Genomic DNA, 12,866 nt, shown 5'->3' on the forward strand with positions numbered 1-12,866 from the left:
GGCTACCTCTCCAAGCCTAAGCGCCTGTTGGAACCCTTAGGCCCTTCCTCATTATCCACACCAAACTCCTCCGTGTCTGTAAAACGACCCGAACAACCCTCAGAATTATATGCCTTCGCTGCTCTTTTTTTTTTAGGACAGGGTCTTACTCTGTCACCCAGATAGAAGTGCAGCGGCACGATCTCAGCCGCGGCAGCCTCCGCCTCCGGGGCTCAAGGATTCTCACGCCACAGCCTCCTGAGTAGCTGGAATTACAGGCACGGGTCAACATACCCGGCTAATTCTTGTATTTTTAGTAGAGACGGGGTTTTGCCACGTTGCCCAGCCTGGTCTCCAACTCCTGAGCTCAAGTGATCCACCTGCCTCGGCCTCTCAAAGTGCTGGGATTATAGGCCTGAGCCACTGCGCCCAGCCAGCCTTTGCTGCTTTTGTTCCTGCAATTTGGAACACTGTCCCCATCCCAGCCTCTCACCTCTACCCCTACCTCCTTCACTACCTACACCTTCCTAGCCATCCTTCAAGACCCCAAAAGCCATCCCTGATTCCTTCAGAAAAGCACTGTTTATTGCCTACCTTATCAGATTGAAAGCAGTGGCTGTGTCTTATTCATGGTTAATTCCCTAGAAGCTGGGCTGATACATTCCATTTAACTAAAATTCGTATCAGGTGCTTCGGACTGCAGACAAGCCTATCACAACCCAGAAGGAAGAAACAGGGAAGGCACCTGTGGGCTGCCAAGCAGTGAGGTGGGGGTAGCAGTCATGAATCTGCATGTTTTTAAAAGCTGCCCCAGATCTGATGTAAACGGTACTGGAGAGTCTGACAAACACAGGGTTCCCCTCAAACAGTCCTGACTTCAGCATTCCTGGAAAAATGAAAATCCTTTCCTTTTGCCTCTAATACTTTCCCTGCTGCTATTCCAGGTTAAAAAAATAAATAGATAAAATCGGGGGGATTTTTCTGGGACCCAGCTGCGCTGGGAAACAAGCCTGGGTTCTAATACAGGTTCAGCCCCTGACGTACTACGGGCCCCTGACCCTCCCTGGGGCCTCCATTACCACGGCCACCCCACCCTTATCAACTGTATGCCCCTGAGGTAGTGAGTGTCCCGCTCTGAGCATTAGTTTCCCCATCTTCCACTGGACGTCGCCAGCTCTGACGCTCTAAGAGCTATGCATACCCGTAGCTCCCCGCCGACCCCGACGGTCCCCTCCCCTCCTTCCCAAGGTCCGTCCGCCAGGGTGCAGCCGACACACTCCTAACGCCAAGGCCGCCCTCTCAACAACTGCCCCTTCCTAGCCGCGACTCAGCGCCAAAGATATGGGTCTCTGTCCCCGCCCTACTCTTTAAGCCGGCCCGGGGCGGTCCGCGCAAGCGCACTGGGTCGCATCGAGGCCCCGCCCCCCGAGCCTGGGTAGCGGTGCGACTGCCGAGAGAACCGTGCGCTGAGAGAAGGCGAACCAGTAGGTTGGCGCGGCCACGGCGGCCGGCACGGGTCACGTTTCCTCGGGGGGGACGATGTGAGGGAGGGGTCTGGCGAGGGATTGAACTCCGGAGGCCGGGAGATCTTGTAGCTGAAACCCTTCGCATGCGCGGGGAAACTAGTGTCTCCTGAGGGGGTTGGGCTGGCGCGCGTTGATCCCAGACTTTCCGGATCTCCTGCCTTTAGATCGGGCCGGTGTCGGGGCCAGTGGGCCAGTGAGACTGGAGCCAGTTAGAACTACAACGGGGAGCGATTAGGGACAAACTTTGTCCAGGGTGAAAGCGAGCGGGCCCGTGTAGTGGGGCCAGCCTGGGCAGCCGACCGTGTCGTTGCCTCGGGGCCTTTCTAGGCTCTGATCTAGTCCTGGGGATAAAGTCCGACTCATTTCCTTGTGGGCGTTTTGAGGCTTTCGGTGATCTGGCCCGTCTGTCGTTCTTTCTTCATTCATTCATGTAATGAATGAATACAGTACTAAGCGCGGCTAAGACTAGATGGAGAAGTGATCAAGACAAACACTGTTCCCGCGGTGCCGGGAAAAGTGATGGGCTGTAGAATGTAGAAGCCCAGGGCGGAGAACAGGGACGGCTTCTGGAACTAAATCGCGAACCCTGATCAGAAGTGGTGGGGAGAGTTCCAAAGAGAAGACAGCACGTGCCAAGGCCTGGAAGGGGGACAGAGGCCGACGTATCCTGGTCACCGAAGATACCTCACTCTGAATCTGTTTCGTGCCCAGGGAAGAGATGACAGTGGCCGGGGCTAGGCTACAAACACTGGAAATGGAGATAAATAACGGAATTCAAAGTACTACATACTTAGGCAGCAAAATCCACAGGATTTGCGGACAGTGAGATGTAGGAAAGAAGTACTCAGGGCTTGGGTACCTGGGTGGGGTTCATCAGAGGAGAAGCAGATTTGTGGGAGACAACAACAAATTCTATTCTGGTTGTGTGGAGACTCGCAGGAAGCAATTGGATATTCTAGTTTGAAGGTAGGAAAGTATTGCTGTGAAGATGTAGATTTGAATGTCATCAGCAAAACAAATAAAGCAAAGGGAGGGTTGAAGCTGTAGAATGAGAAAATAAAGGGCCCACTTAGCACCTTCATCGTGATTTATTTTTTTTCTTTCTTTTTTTTTTTCTGGACGGAGTTTTGCTCTTGTTGCCCAGGCTGGAGTGCAATGGCAAGATCTCGGCTCACCGCAACCTCCACCTCCCGGGTTCAAGCTATTCTCCTGCCTTAGCCTCCCGAGTAGCTGGGATTACAGGCATGCGCCACCACGGCGGGCTAATTTTGTATTTTTAGTAGAGATGGGGTTTCTCCATGTTGGTCAGGCTGGTCTTGAACTCCCAACCTCAGGTAATCCGCCTGCCTCAGCCTCCCAAAGTGCTGGGATTACAGATGTGAGCCACCACACCTGGCCCATGGTGATTATTTTTGTCTTATCCTTCTCCGTGTCCCTGGTACCTAGTCAAGGGACTGGCATTAAATGCAAATCAGTGTTTGCCAACTAAATAAAAGCCCAACAGCAAACAGATGTCGGAATTCCAGAATTGTGGAATGATGGGGGCTCATGGAGGGTTTCATTACTCTAATGTCAAAGTAATGGGTTCTTGTCCTGGCTCTGCCACTAGGTTTCTGTGTGACCTCTGACAAGTCTCCTCCTACCTGTAAAGAGAGTATAGTCAAAAAATGGTCTCATGTATAGAGCTGCTTTTGAGAAATTTCACACTGATTTTTCTCTTAATCCACACAGCAGTCTTACTTGAAAGGGAAGTCGGCCAGACGCGGTGGCTCACGCCTGTAATCCCAGCACTTTGGGAGGCCGAGGGCGGGGGTCACGAGATCAGATCGAGACCATCCTGGCTAACACGGTGAAACCCCGTCTCTACTAAAAATACAAAAAATCAGCCGGGCGTGGTGGCGGGCGCCTGTGGTCCCAGCTACTCGGGAGGCTGAGGCAGGAGAATAGTGTGAACCCAGGAGGCGGAGCTTGCAGTGAGCCGAGATCTGCGCCACTGCACCCCAGCCTGGGCGATAGAGCGAGACTCCGTCAAAAAAAAAAAAAAAAAAAGAGAGAGAGAAAGAAGTCATATTATTATGGACTCAAACCCAGGTCTGTCTGTCTGTCTGACTTGAGCCTTGGTCGTTACTATGCCTGCCCTCATCTATGTTTCACTCAGCAGAGATATCAGGACACTCCTGAGGTTACCTGCACATTCTTTCAAAGCATTGTGCTGAGGCCGGCAGACCTTCATAATTGGTCTAGCACTAGCTCTGTCATGGGGACAGGGGGATAGAGCTGAATGTGATGGAGGTTTCCTATTATTCTCTAACTTCCTTCCTGGGGACCACTGAGTTGGGCAGCCATGTTCTGTTAAATGACAACAGGGCACAACAAAAGTAATGACGGTGTTTCCAGATTTTTACCCAGATCTTAAACTCCTGAGGCCTGCTGAAAAATGAATGAGTACCAGGGTGTGAGTTTGTACACCTCTGTATGTCTCTGGGCAACCAATCAGACAACTCCTCCTATTACACTGGACACTTGGCTTTCAGCGATTTCCATCTTGCTAATGTGATTTCTCAAAAATATTTTCTGTCTTTTGGTGCTTTGATAATAAATGTCCATACATAGAATGTAATCATTTCCTGCTACTAAGATTCCTTCTGGTTAGTATAAGGGAGGAGTTCACCTTATTTGCATTTCATGATATTCCACGAAGAGCTCCCTCCCCCTTCCCATGTAATTTATTTGAGATCTGCTGACATGAGTTGTTGGAGCTTGAAGGGAATTAATAGTGTACTGCAGTGACTCCTATCCCAGGAAAACTTGTTAAAAATACAAAACCTCGGCTTGGCGTGGTGGCTCACTTCTGTAATCCCAGCACTTTGGGAGGCCAAGGGGTGTGTATCACAAGGTCAGGAGATCAAGACGATCCTGGCTAACATGGTGAAACCCCATCTCTGCTAAAATACAAAACATTAGCCAGGTGTGGCTAATGTTTTACAGGCACATGCCTGTAATCTCAGCTACTCGGGGAGGCTGAGGCAGGAGAATCACTTGAACCCAGGAGGGAGAGGTTGCAGTGAGCCAAGAGCAAGCCACTGAACTCCAGCCTGGGCGACTGAGTAAGACTCCATCTCAAAAAAAATAATGATAATGATAATAAAAATAAATACAAAGCCTCAACCCATCCTTCCCTTCAGGCCTCTTGAATCAGAGTCTCTGGGATGGGACCCAGGAATCTGTATTCTTTCCCAAGCTCCCCAGAATGTTCAGCCAGGTTTGGAAACTACTGATCTACCCATTCTTCTTGTTTCACAGTTAGGGAATCTGTAGCTCTGGGAGGGGAAGGAACTTGCCCCAGTCACATCTGACATCAGTGCTTCTTTCTCCAATGAAGAGCATTAGGCTGGGAGTCCAGAGACATGGGTTCAAGTCCAGGCTATACCAGTCATCACCTCGGGCAAGTCATTTCACCTCTCCAAGCCTCTGCTTCCTTACTGTGAGAATAATGCCATTGTGTTAGGAATCAAAAGAGAGAGTGGCAATGGAAATGCTTTGTCAGGCTTTCTATTTCATGCACATGGAAGTTGTTAAGAGCTAGAAGCAGCCAGTGTTCATTCCTGTATACCACGCTGTTCCCTTCCAATAGAGGTCAGGGTCCTGCTGTGTTGGGGGTGGCCACCAGCCAGTTTCGGTGGTTGCTGGGCTTCAGGCCATCTGTTGCCAACTCTCTTCTCTCCATCTTTTGCAGGTGTTGGGATGGCCACCAACTGGGGGAGCCTCTTGCAGGATGAACAGCAGCTAGAGGAGCTGGCACGGCAGGCCGTGGACCGCGCCCTGGCTGAGGGAGTGTTGCTGAGGACCTCACAGGAGCCCACTTCCTCGGAGGTAAGCCCCTAGCTCCTCCCCACGGCATTCACCATGGCCCACTGTCTGGCCCCAGCCAGGCTGAGGGTCTTTCCTTTGCATCAGGGACCGTATCTCTTTTGCCTTATTTTTTTCAGTAACTAAAATTGATCTGTAGAAGTAGAAAGTAAAAAAGCAGCATGCTGGAGTAATCAAATTTAAATATGGGGTTTGAAGTGTGACTTAGGCAAATTACTCTCAGCTGCAGTTTCTTCAGGTGTAAAAATGGGATAATAATAGGACCTACCTCACTGGTTTGGTAAGAGAATTAGAGGGTGATTCACATGAAGCACTTTGCCCAGTGAGCTATTACTGAAGATCCCATAATCACTCTACCTTCTCTGTAACTGGTTTGTGATATATCTTTTCAAGCCTTTCTCTGTGCATTTATATGTATAGATATGTATATAGAGAAATATGTCTTTTTTAAAAAACAAACTATTATTTGATAATTATCAAATATTATTTGATATCTATCATAGAATAAATTATATTATTCTATGATATATTTTTGGTTTTTTATTTAATAGTCTGTCTTAGAACTTTCTAATGCCTTCCATTAGGGTCAACTTCATTCTGAGGCATAGTATTCCAGATGTGGGTATATCACAGTTTTGCTTCCCTCTACTCATGTCTATTTAAGTGATTTCTCTCGTGATTTTATGACCATAAATAGCATTATAGGGAACATCCATGTGTATGTCTATTGAGGCACCTTTGTGAGTGTTTCTCCAGGGTCAATACGTAAAAGTAGAACTGCTGAGTCCAAACCACACCTTTTTAAAATCTCATCCTTAGGGGGGAAAAACAAAGCTTTTTTAATTTGGTGACTAGGCAAGACATTTTCGTGGTTCAAATTCAAAGGGTATAAGAGTTTACCCTAATGCAGCCTGTGTTTTGGTTTCTTGTTGATCTTTTCAGATGGCTGATTCATAACAAGTAACTAGTAACAAGTAAATATATTCCTTGGGGCCTTGCTCTGTTGCCCAAGGCTGGAGTGTAATGGCACAATCTCGGCTCACTGCAACCTCTGCCTCCTGGGTTCAAGCAATTCTCCCACCTCAGCCTCCCAAGTAGCTGGGACTACAGGCATGTGCCACCATGCCTAATTTTTTTTTTTTTTTTGTATTTTTGGTAGAGGCGGGGTTTCACCCTGTTGTCCAGGCTGGTCTCAAACTCCTGACTTCAACTGATCCACTGGCCTCTGCCCCCGCAAAATTGCTGGGATTATAGGTGTGAGCCACCGTGCCCAGCCTCCTTTTGCCCACTTTTTAAAAAAAACTTAACAGTACACCTTAAGATCATATTGGTGACTAAAGAGCTGCCAACATCTTTTCTTTTTTTAATCAGCCCCATTCTTTTTTGTCTCTGTGTGCCCAGAACCTAATACAGGCCTGGTGGAGTCCACACTCAGTAATCGTTTGCTAGGGCCCAAGTAAATGACAATGTCTGTCACCTAAGGCAGGCTGACGGTATGGAATAGAATTGCTTGGGCTGTGAACCTAGATTTTGTGAATTACTTGTATGAATCTAAGATGAAGCATTTTCCCTTCCAAGCTTTTGTTTCTTCTGCTAATCAATAGGTACCATGTGAAGATTCAGCAGTTGGTCTTTCTGGGAGTTAATGGAGCCTAGAAAAGGCACAATCCACAGTGACATTTGTAATCCAGAAAAAAAGTCAGAAAATGTACGTGTGTGTGTGTGTGTGTGTGTGTGAGATTTTACTCCAAATCTTTACCAAATGCCTGCTCTATGCTGTGCCATTCTAGGCACTGAGGACAGAGAGGTGAGTCAGCCAGAGTCCTAGCCTCTGGAGCTCCTGGTCTCGTTAGAGAACATACCACAAAACAAAATGAAATAATGTCAGCTCTATGAGGAAACACAGGCAGACTGCTACACAATGTTAACTATCATTTATTGAGTATTTACTATGTGCCAGGTATTATTCTAAACACTTTGGAATCACTGACTCCTCACCACAACAGAGGTAAGGAAACCGAACCCCAGAGAGGCTAAGTAACCTACCTGAAGTCATTTAAATGGTAAAATAATTGGCAGAGCCAGGATGTAAACCCAAGGAATTTGGCTCCTGAGTCCATGCTCTGAACATCCATGCTTTTTTTCCTTTCCTGAGATACTATATAGGACAGCTGGAAAAAAGAGTAATTCATTATGATTAGATGATTGAGTTGAGGGGTGGTATTTGAACTAGACCTTAAAAGACAAACAGGGAAAAGGACCTAAAAGTAGGAAAAGCCAAAAAAAAAAAAAGTGTTCAAGAGAATGCAGCTGAAATGCAGGGCGCATAAGTGGATATAGTGAGAAAGAAGGCAGGCCAGCATCAGACAGCCAAGGGGCCTTAGCTACTGGGTGGAGGAGGAGTGTGAACTTTATCCTGCAGATTAGAGCTGCAAACTAGCCATATCCAGCCTGAATATTTGGCTCCTGCAATGTTTGGGGAGTTAATTTGTTTTTTACAATAATTAATACATTCAAATGCATTTGAACAGGGTGCAAAATTCAGAGTAAGTCCCCTTCCTCCAGCCAGTGTTTCCCTGACCAGGGGCATGCATTGTTAACAGTTTTTTTCACCAGAGTATTTTTAAAATGTCAGAGCCAACATTAAAAAAAAAAAAAAATCATGAAATTAAAAAAACATCTAGCAACCCAACTTGTTTTGAAAAATTATATCATCTGGCAACTCTAGCCTACTTTCCTGCATGACGACAATTGGCTAGAGCAGAGTTTTGGCTGCCCCCTTTAGAGAAGATGCAAGTTCTTATTTTTGCCACAGTTCCCGTCACTCGCTGTTGCTTCCCTGGCTACAAAACAAAATTTTGTCATGCACGTGCTATAGTTTTTTTAAAACAGTAGAATAATGTTTCTTTCTTTCTTTTTTTTTTTTTTGAGACAGAGTCTCACTCTGTCACCAGGCTGGAGTACAGTGGCACGATCTCAGTTCACTGCAACCTCCGCCTCCTGGGTTCAAGTGATTCTCCTGCCTCAGCCTCCAGAGCAGCTGGGACTACAGGCATGCGCCACCACACCCAGCTAATTTTTGTATTTTTAGTAGAGATGGGGTTTCACCATGCTGGCCAGGAAGGTCTCGATCTCTTAATCTTGTGATCTGCCCGCCTCGGCCTCCCAAAGTGCTGGGATTAGAGGCATGAGCCACTGCACCCTGCTAGTAATGTTATTTTATGTTATTGTCTCTATCAAAAGTGAGAAGATTGTGTGTTTCAGCCTTTAGGCTGTAGATAATAGAGAACAGCTGTATACTATTGATTCTAAATTCAGGAGGGCGTAATGAGTCCTGGGACAGAGGCAGAGGGATGTCTTAGCAGAAAAACTCTGAGTTTTTCAGGCCAAGATTAGACTTGTTGGGGGCGGCAGAGCTTTCTGTGTTAAAGCCAAGGAAATTGCTCCTGTAGTCATCACATAGCTACTCAGGGTATTAGGTCACCCCTTATGTAATCTGCAGTCATTCCCATTCTAACTCATAAAGGCTTCAGGCCGAATAAACCTTATTCTCACAAGTAGCCTTCCTCAGTTTTATCTTAGATGCTGAGGCCAGGGCAGTGATACACACCTGTAGTCTCAGCTACTTGGGAGGCTGAGGCAGGAGGATTGCTTGAGCACAGGAGTTTGAGGCTATAGTGCACTATGATGGCACCTATGAATAGCCACTGTATTCTAGTCTGGACAACATAGTAACACCCCATTCCAAAAAAAAAAAGATGCTGAGAAGGGTAATTTAGGAATTATCTACCAAAATTTAAAATAGATTTGCCTGAATTACTTGATATTTTTACTTTTAGAAATTTAGAATATATGGACTTTCTCATATACAAAAATATCTAGAATGTATATTGTAGGATACCAATTGAAACATTAATGGTAATGGGAAAATAAAGAAACCACCTATATACTAGATTCAATAAATTACGGTATATCCAAAGAGTAGAATACTATGCAGCAATTAAAAATAATGAAAATGCTCTATTTGAACATATAAGGAAATATTTAAAAAGCACAATATAGTATAGTTTGCTGTGGGGTTGAAAAAAAGAGAAAATATATATGTATACATATATATCAATACAAAGATGGCTAGAAGGATGTGTGAGACACTAGTCTGTCATTTGCCTTTGGGGAGGAGAACTGGGTGGCTGGGGCCCAGTCTTTTTCCCAGGAGACTGGAATGAGAGTGAGACATACTTCTCACTATGTATTCTTATGTCTCTTTTGAAGTTTGTATCATGTATTTGTATTATCTGTTAAAAAAAAAAATATATATATATATATATATAGGCTGGGCATGGTGGCTCATGCCTATAATCCCAACACTTTGGGAGGCGGAGGCAGGCGGATCACTTGAGGTCAGGAGTTCGAGACCAGCCTGGATAACACGGTGAAACCCTATCTCTACTAAAAATACAAAAATTACCTGGGTGTGGTGGCACACACCTGTAGTCTCAGCTACTTGGGAGGCTGAGGCAGGAGAATTGCTTGCACCCAGGAAGTGGAGGTTGCAGTGAGCCAAGATTGTACCACTGCACTCCAGCCTGGGCAACAGAGTGAGACTCCACCTCAAAAAGAAAAAAATAGTACTTTAAAAATAAATATACAAATACCAAGTTCTAACACCATAAACTTATACCATCATAATGACAAACTGATATTAACTCAAAGGTTAAACTCAGGAATGCTTCATAATACAAGTCAAGGAGACTGGAGTGTGAACTCATGCATGGAGGGGCCTGGGCTTGAACATCAACCAGCAAGGAGCAGGCTTCCATATGTGTGTGTGTGTGTGTGTGTGTGTGTGTGTGTTGTGTTTAGTAACCATCCTGGTTCAAATCCCAGCACCCCCAATTACTAGCTGAATAAAATTTTGGATCTGTTAACCATCCTGGTTCAAATCCCACCACCAGTTACTAGCTGAATATAATTTTGGATCCGTTAACCTCTCTGTCTCAGGTCCCTTCTCTGTGAAGTGTGGATAATAATAGTATCTTCCTCACAGGGCTAAATGATGAATCTATGTAAAGTATTTAAAATAATATACCTTGCACATAGTAAGTGCTCAATAACTTGTGGGTTTCTTTTTGTTATTTGCTTTTTGCTTTTTTGCTTCTATCTCTCTAATATGTAGAGATAAACTATCAGAGAATCTGGAAGCTCTCTGTGTTCCCCTCTCCCCCTTCCACTCCTCCCGAGGTAACCACTAATCTACAGTTGGTGTGTCCTCAGTAAATGTGGGCCAGACTTTCCACGGGATTCCATTTGCAGGAAGAGAGCCCGTTCACAGGTGCCCTGCCCTGTCCCATTCACTCTTCTTGATCACAGGTGGTGAGCTATGCCCCATTCACGCTCTTCCCCTCACTGGTCCCCAGTGCCCTGCTGGAGCAAGCCTATGCTGTGCAGATGGACTTCAACCTGCTAGTGGATGCTGTCAGCCAGAACGCTGCCTTCCTGGAGCAAACTCTTTCCAGGTAGGGGGCAGTGAAGCATGGGGGGCCAGTAGCCGCCAGAACCAAGGAACTGGAAGATTGCAGAGCCGTGAGGTGTTACTGTGTCAGCTGACTTGTTGGGATAGAGGAAAGGTACCCCCAAAGAACAAAAAGTCATAGGGGTCAGGAAAGCTGGCTTCTAATCCTGGCTCAACCAGTTATTTTTATGGCCTCAAGCCACTGCCTTTCCTCCTCTGGGCCTAAGATGTCTTCATCTGAAATATGAAGAGATTGACTTAAATCCAAGATCCCTTTCATTGTTCACATTCTGTAATCCGTGACACCCTACTTTGAAGACTGATATTTCCATTTGGAATTAGGGAAAGTCAGCCTAGTTTTGGAGGAGAACAGAGGTAGGGAAGGTTATTGGGTTAAAGTCAGATTTTCTACTTCTCCTAAGCAGCGACCCTTTCTTGTCACCTCAGGCCTCTCATCTTTGGATGGGATGGGGTACAGACTGGGCCACACTCAGGGCATGAGGAAGCAACCTCTGAAATGGTTCAGCCCATCCACCCTTCTCTGTCTCTTTCCCTTGATCTTTCTTTTTTCTTCAGATTCTGGGGCAATTTTTTAAAATTTCTTTATTTTAGAATTAAATATATATATATAGGCTAGGTGCGGTGGCTAACGCCTGTAATCCCAGCACTTTGGGAGGCCGAGGTGGGTGGGTCACTTGAAGTCCGGAGTTCGAGACCAGCCTGGCCAACATGCTGAAACCCCGTCTCTACTAAAAATACAAAAAAATTAGCTGGGTGTGGTGGTGGGCGCCTATAATCCCAGCTACTTGGGAGGCTGAGGCAGGAGAATTGCTTAAACCCAGGAGGCAGAGGCTGCAGTGAGCCAAGATGACAACACTGTACTCCAGCCTGGACAACAGAGTGAGACTCCATCTCAAAAAAAATAATAATACATATATATATTCATTGTAGAATTAAATATCTATAAATATTATGTATTTACATATACATGCTATATATATATATATATATATATATATCGTACAGGTTAAGCATCCCTAATCCAAAAATCCAAAAGCTGAAATGCTCCAAAATTCAAAACTTGTTGAACACCAGGTGACTCTACCAGTGGAAAACGCCACACCTGATGCCATGTGACAGGTGCAGTCAAAATACAGTCAAGTTTGTTTCATGCACAAAATTAATTAAAATATTGTGTAAAATAATCTTCAGGCTATGAGTATAAGGTATATATGAAACAAATGAATTTTGTGTTTAGACTTGAGTCCCATCCCCAAGATATCTCATTACGTATATGCAAATCTTCCAAAATCCGAAAGACTGCTGGTCCCAAGCATTTCGGATAAGGAATATCCAACCTGTAATTGCATGTCTTTGATTAATTTTTCAACAGAAACTAGACTTTTGCTACAGATAAAATCTTTTTAAAATGTGTGGGTGAATATGAGAAGGGCTCATAATGGTAAGAAGCTTGGAAACCATTGACTTGTAGCCAAAAACCAATGAGTCATGAATGTATGAATCTGCCCACCACCTTGCCCCTGAACTGTTTCTTGGAATGGGCCCAGCTTTGTACCTGCGATCCTGGATTGTGGGAAACGTGAGCAGCCTGGCTTATGACCTTTACCCTAATGATGCATTTATGAAGGAGACTTGCAGCTCATCTTTGCGACCCCTGCCTTCTCTGTTCCTCTCTCCTCTCATACACATATAAACCCTAGTTCCTAAGGGAGAAGAGCCCCTACAGCACATGAAGGGGAGCACCTCTTCAGAAAATGGAAAGTGTGTCCCAACTTCCTTGGAGGCTGAAGCCCAGCTGGGACTCTCCTCCTAACCAAGGGCTGGCATGAGGGAGCTCACCAGTGGGAGAGAGCTGGCTGGGGAGCAGAGGAACTTCAGGGCAGGCCTGGGCTACTTGGCTTCCCCCACTGGTCTCCTGTGACATTTCTTTTTTTTTTTTTTTTTTTTTTTTTTTTTTT

General features: G+C 45.5%; 2 protein-coding genes across 4 annotated transcripts in view; one reads left to right on the forward strand and one right to left on the reverse strand.

Annotated features, from left to right (window-relative positions):
- MYH7B (myosin heavy chain 7B) overlaps positions 1-1,353 on the reverse strand; it is a 45,969-nt gene extending 44,616 nt beyond the window's left edge. Inside the window, exon 1 of the mRNA XM_025400170.1 lies at positions 1,181-1,353. The gene's annotated coding sequence lies outside the window, so the exon portion shown is untranslated. The remainder of the gene's footprint in view (positions 1-1,180) is intronic.
- Positions 1,354-1,378: 25 nt separating this feature from the next.
- GSS (glutathione synthetase) overlaps positions 1,379-12,866 on the forward strand; it is a 31,994-nt gene continuing 20,506 nt past the window's right edge. The window contains exons 1-3 of one of the 3 annotated variants that reach the window (XM_025400176.1): positions 1,379-1,463; positions 5,242-5,378; positions 10,746-10,891. In XM_025400176.1, the coding sequence (XP_025255961.1) occupies positions 5,250-5,378; positions 10,746-10,891 (275 nt within the window). In that variant the 5' untranslated portion in view covers positions 1,379-1,463; positions 5,242-5,249. Of the gene's footprint in view, positions 1,464-1,499; positions 2,472-5,241; positions 5,379-10,745; positions 10,892-12,866 lie in introns of those variants that run through there. The other 2 variants (XM_025400178.1, XM_025400177.1) reach the window with 2 other exon arrangements.

Source organism: Theropithecus gelada, chromosome 10 (genome assembly GCF_003255815.1).
Source record: "Theropithecus gelada isolate Dixy chromosome 10, Tgel_1.0, whole genome shotgun sequence".
NCBI lineage: Eukaryota > Metazoa > Chordata > Mammalia > Primates > Cercopithecidae > Theropithecus > Theropithecus gelada.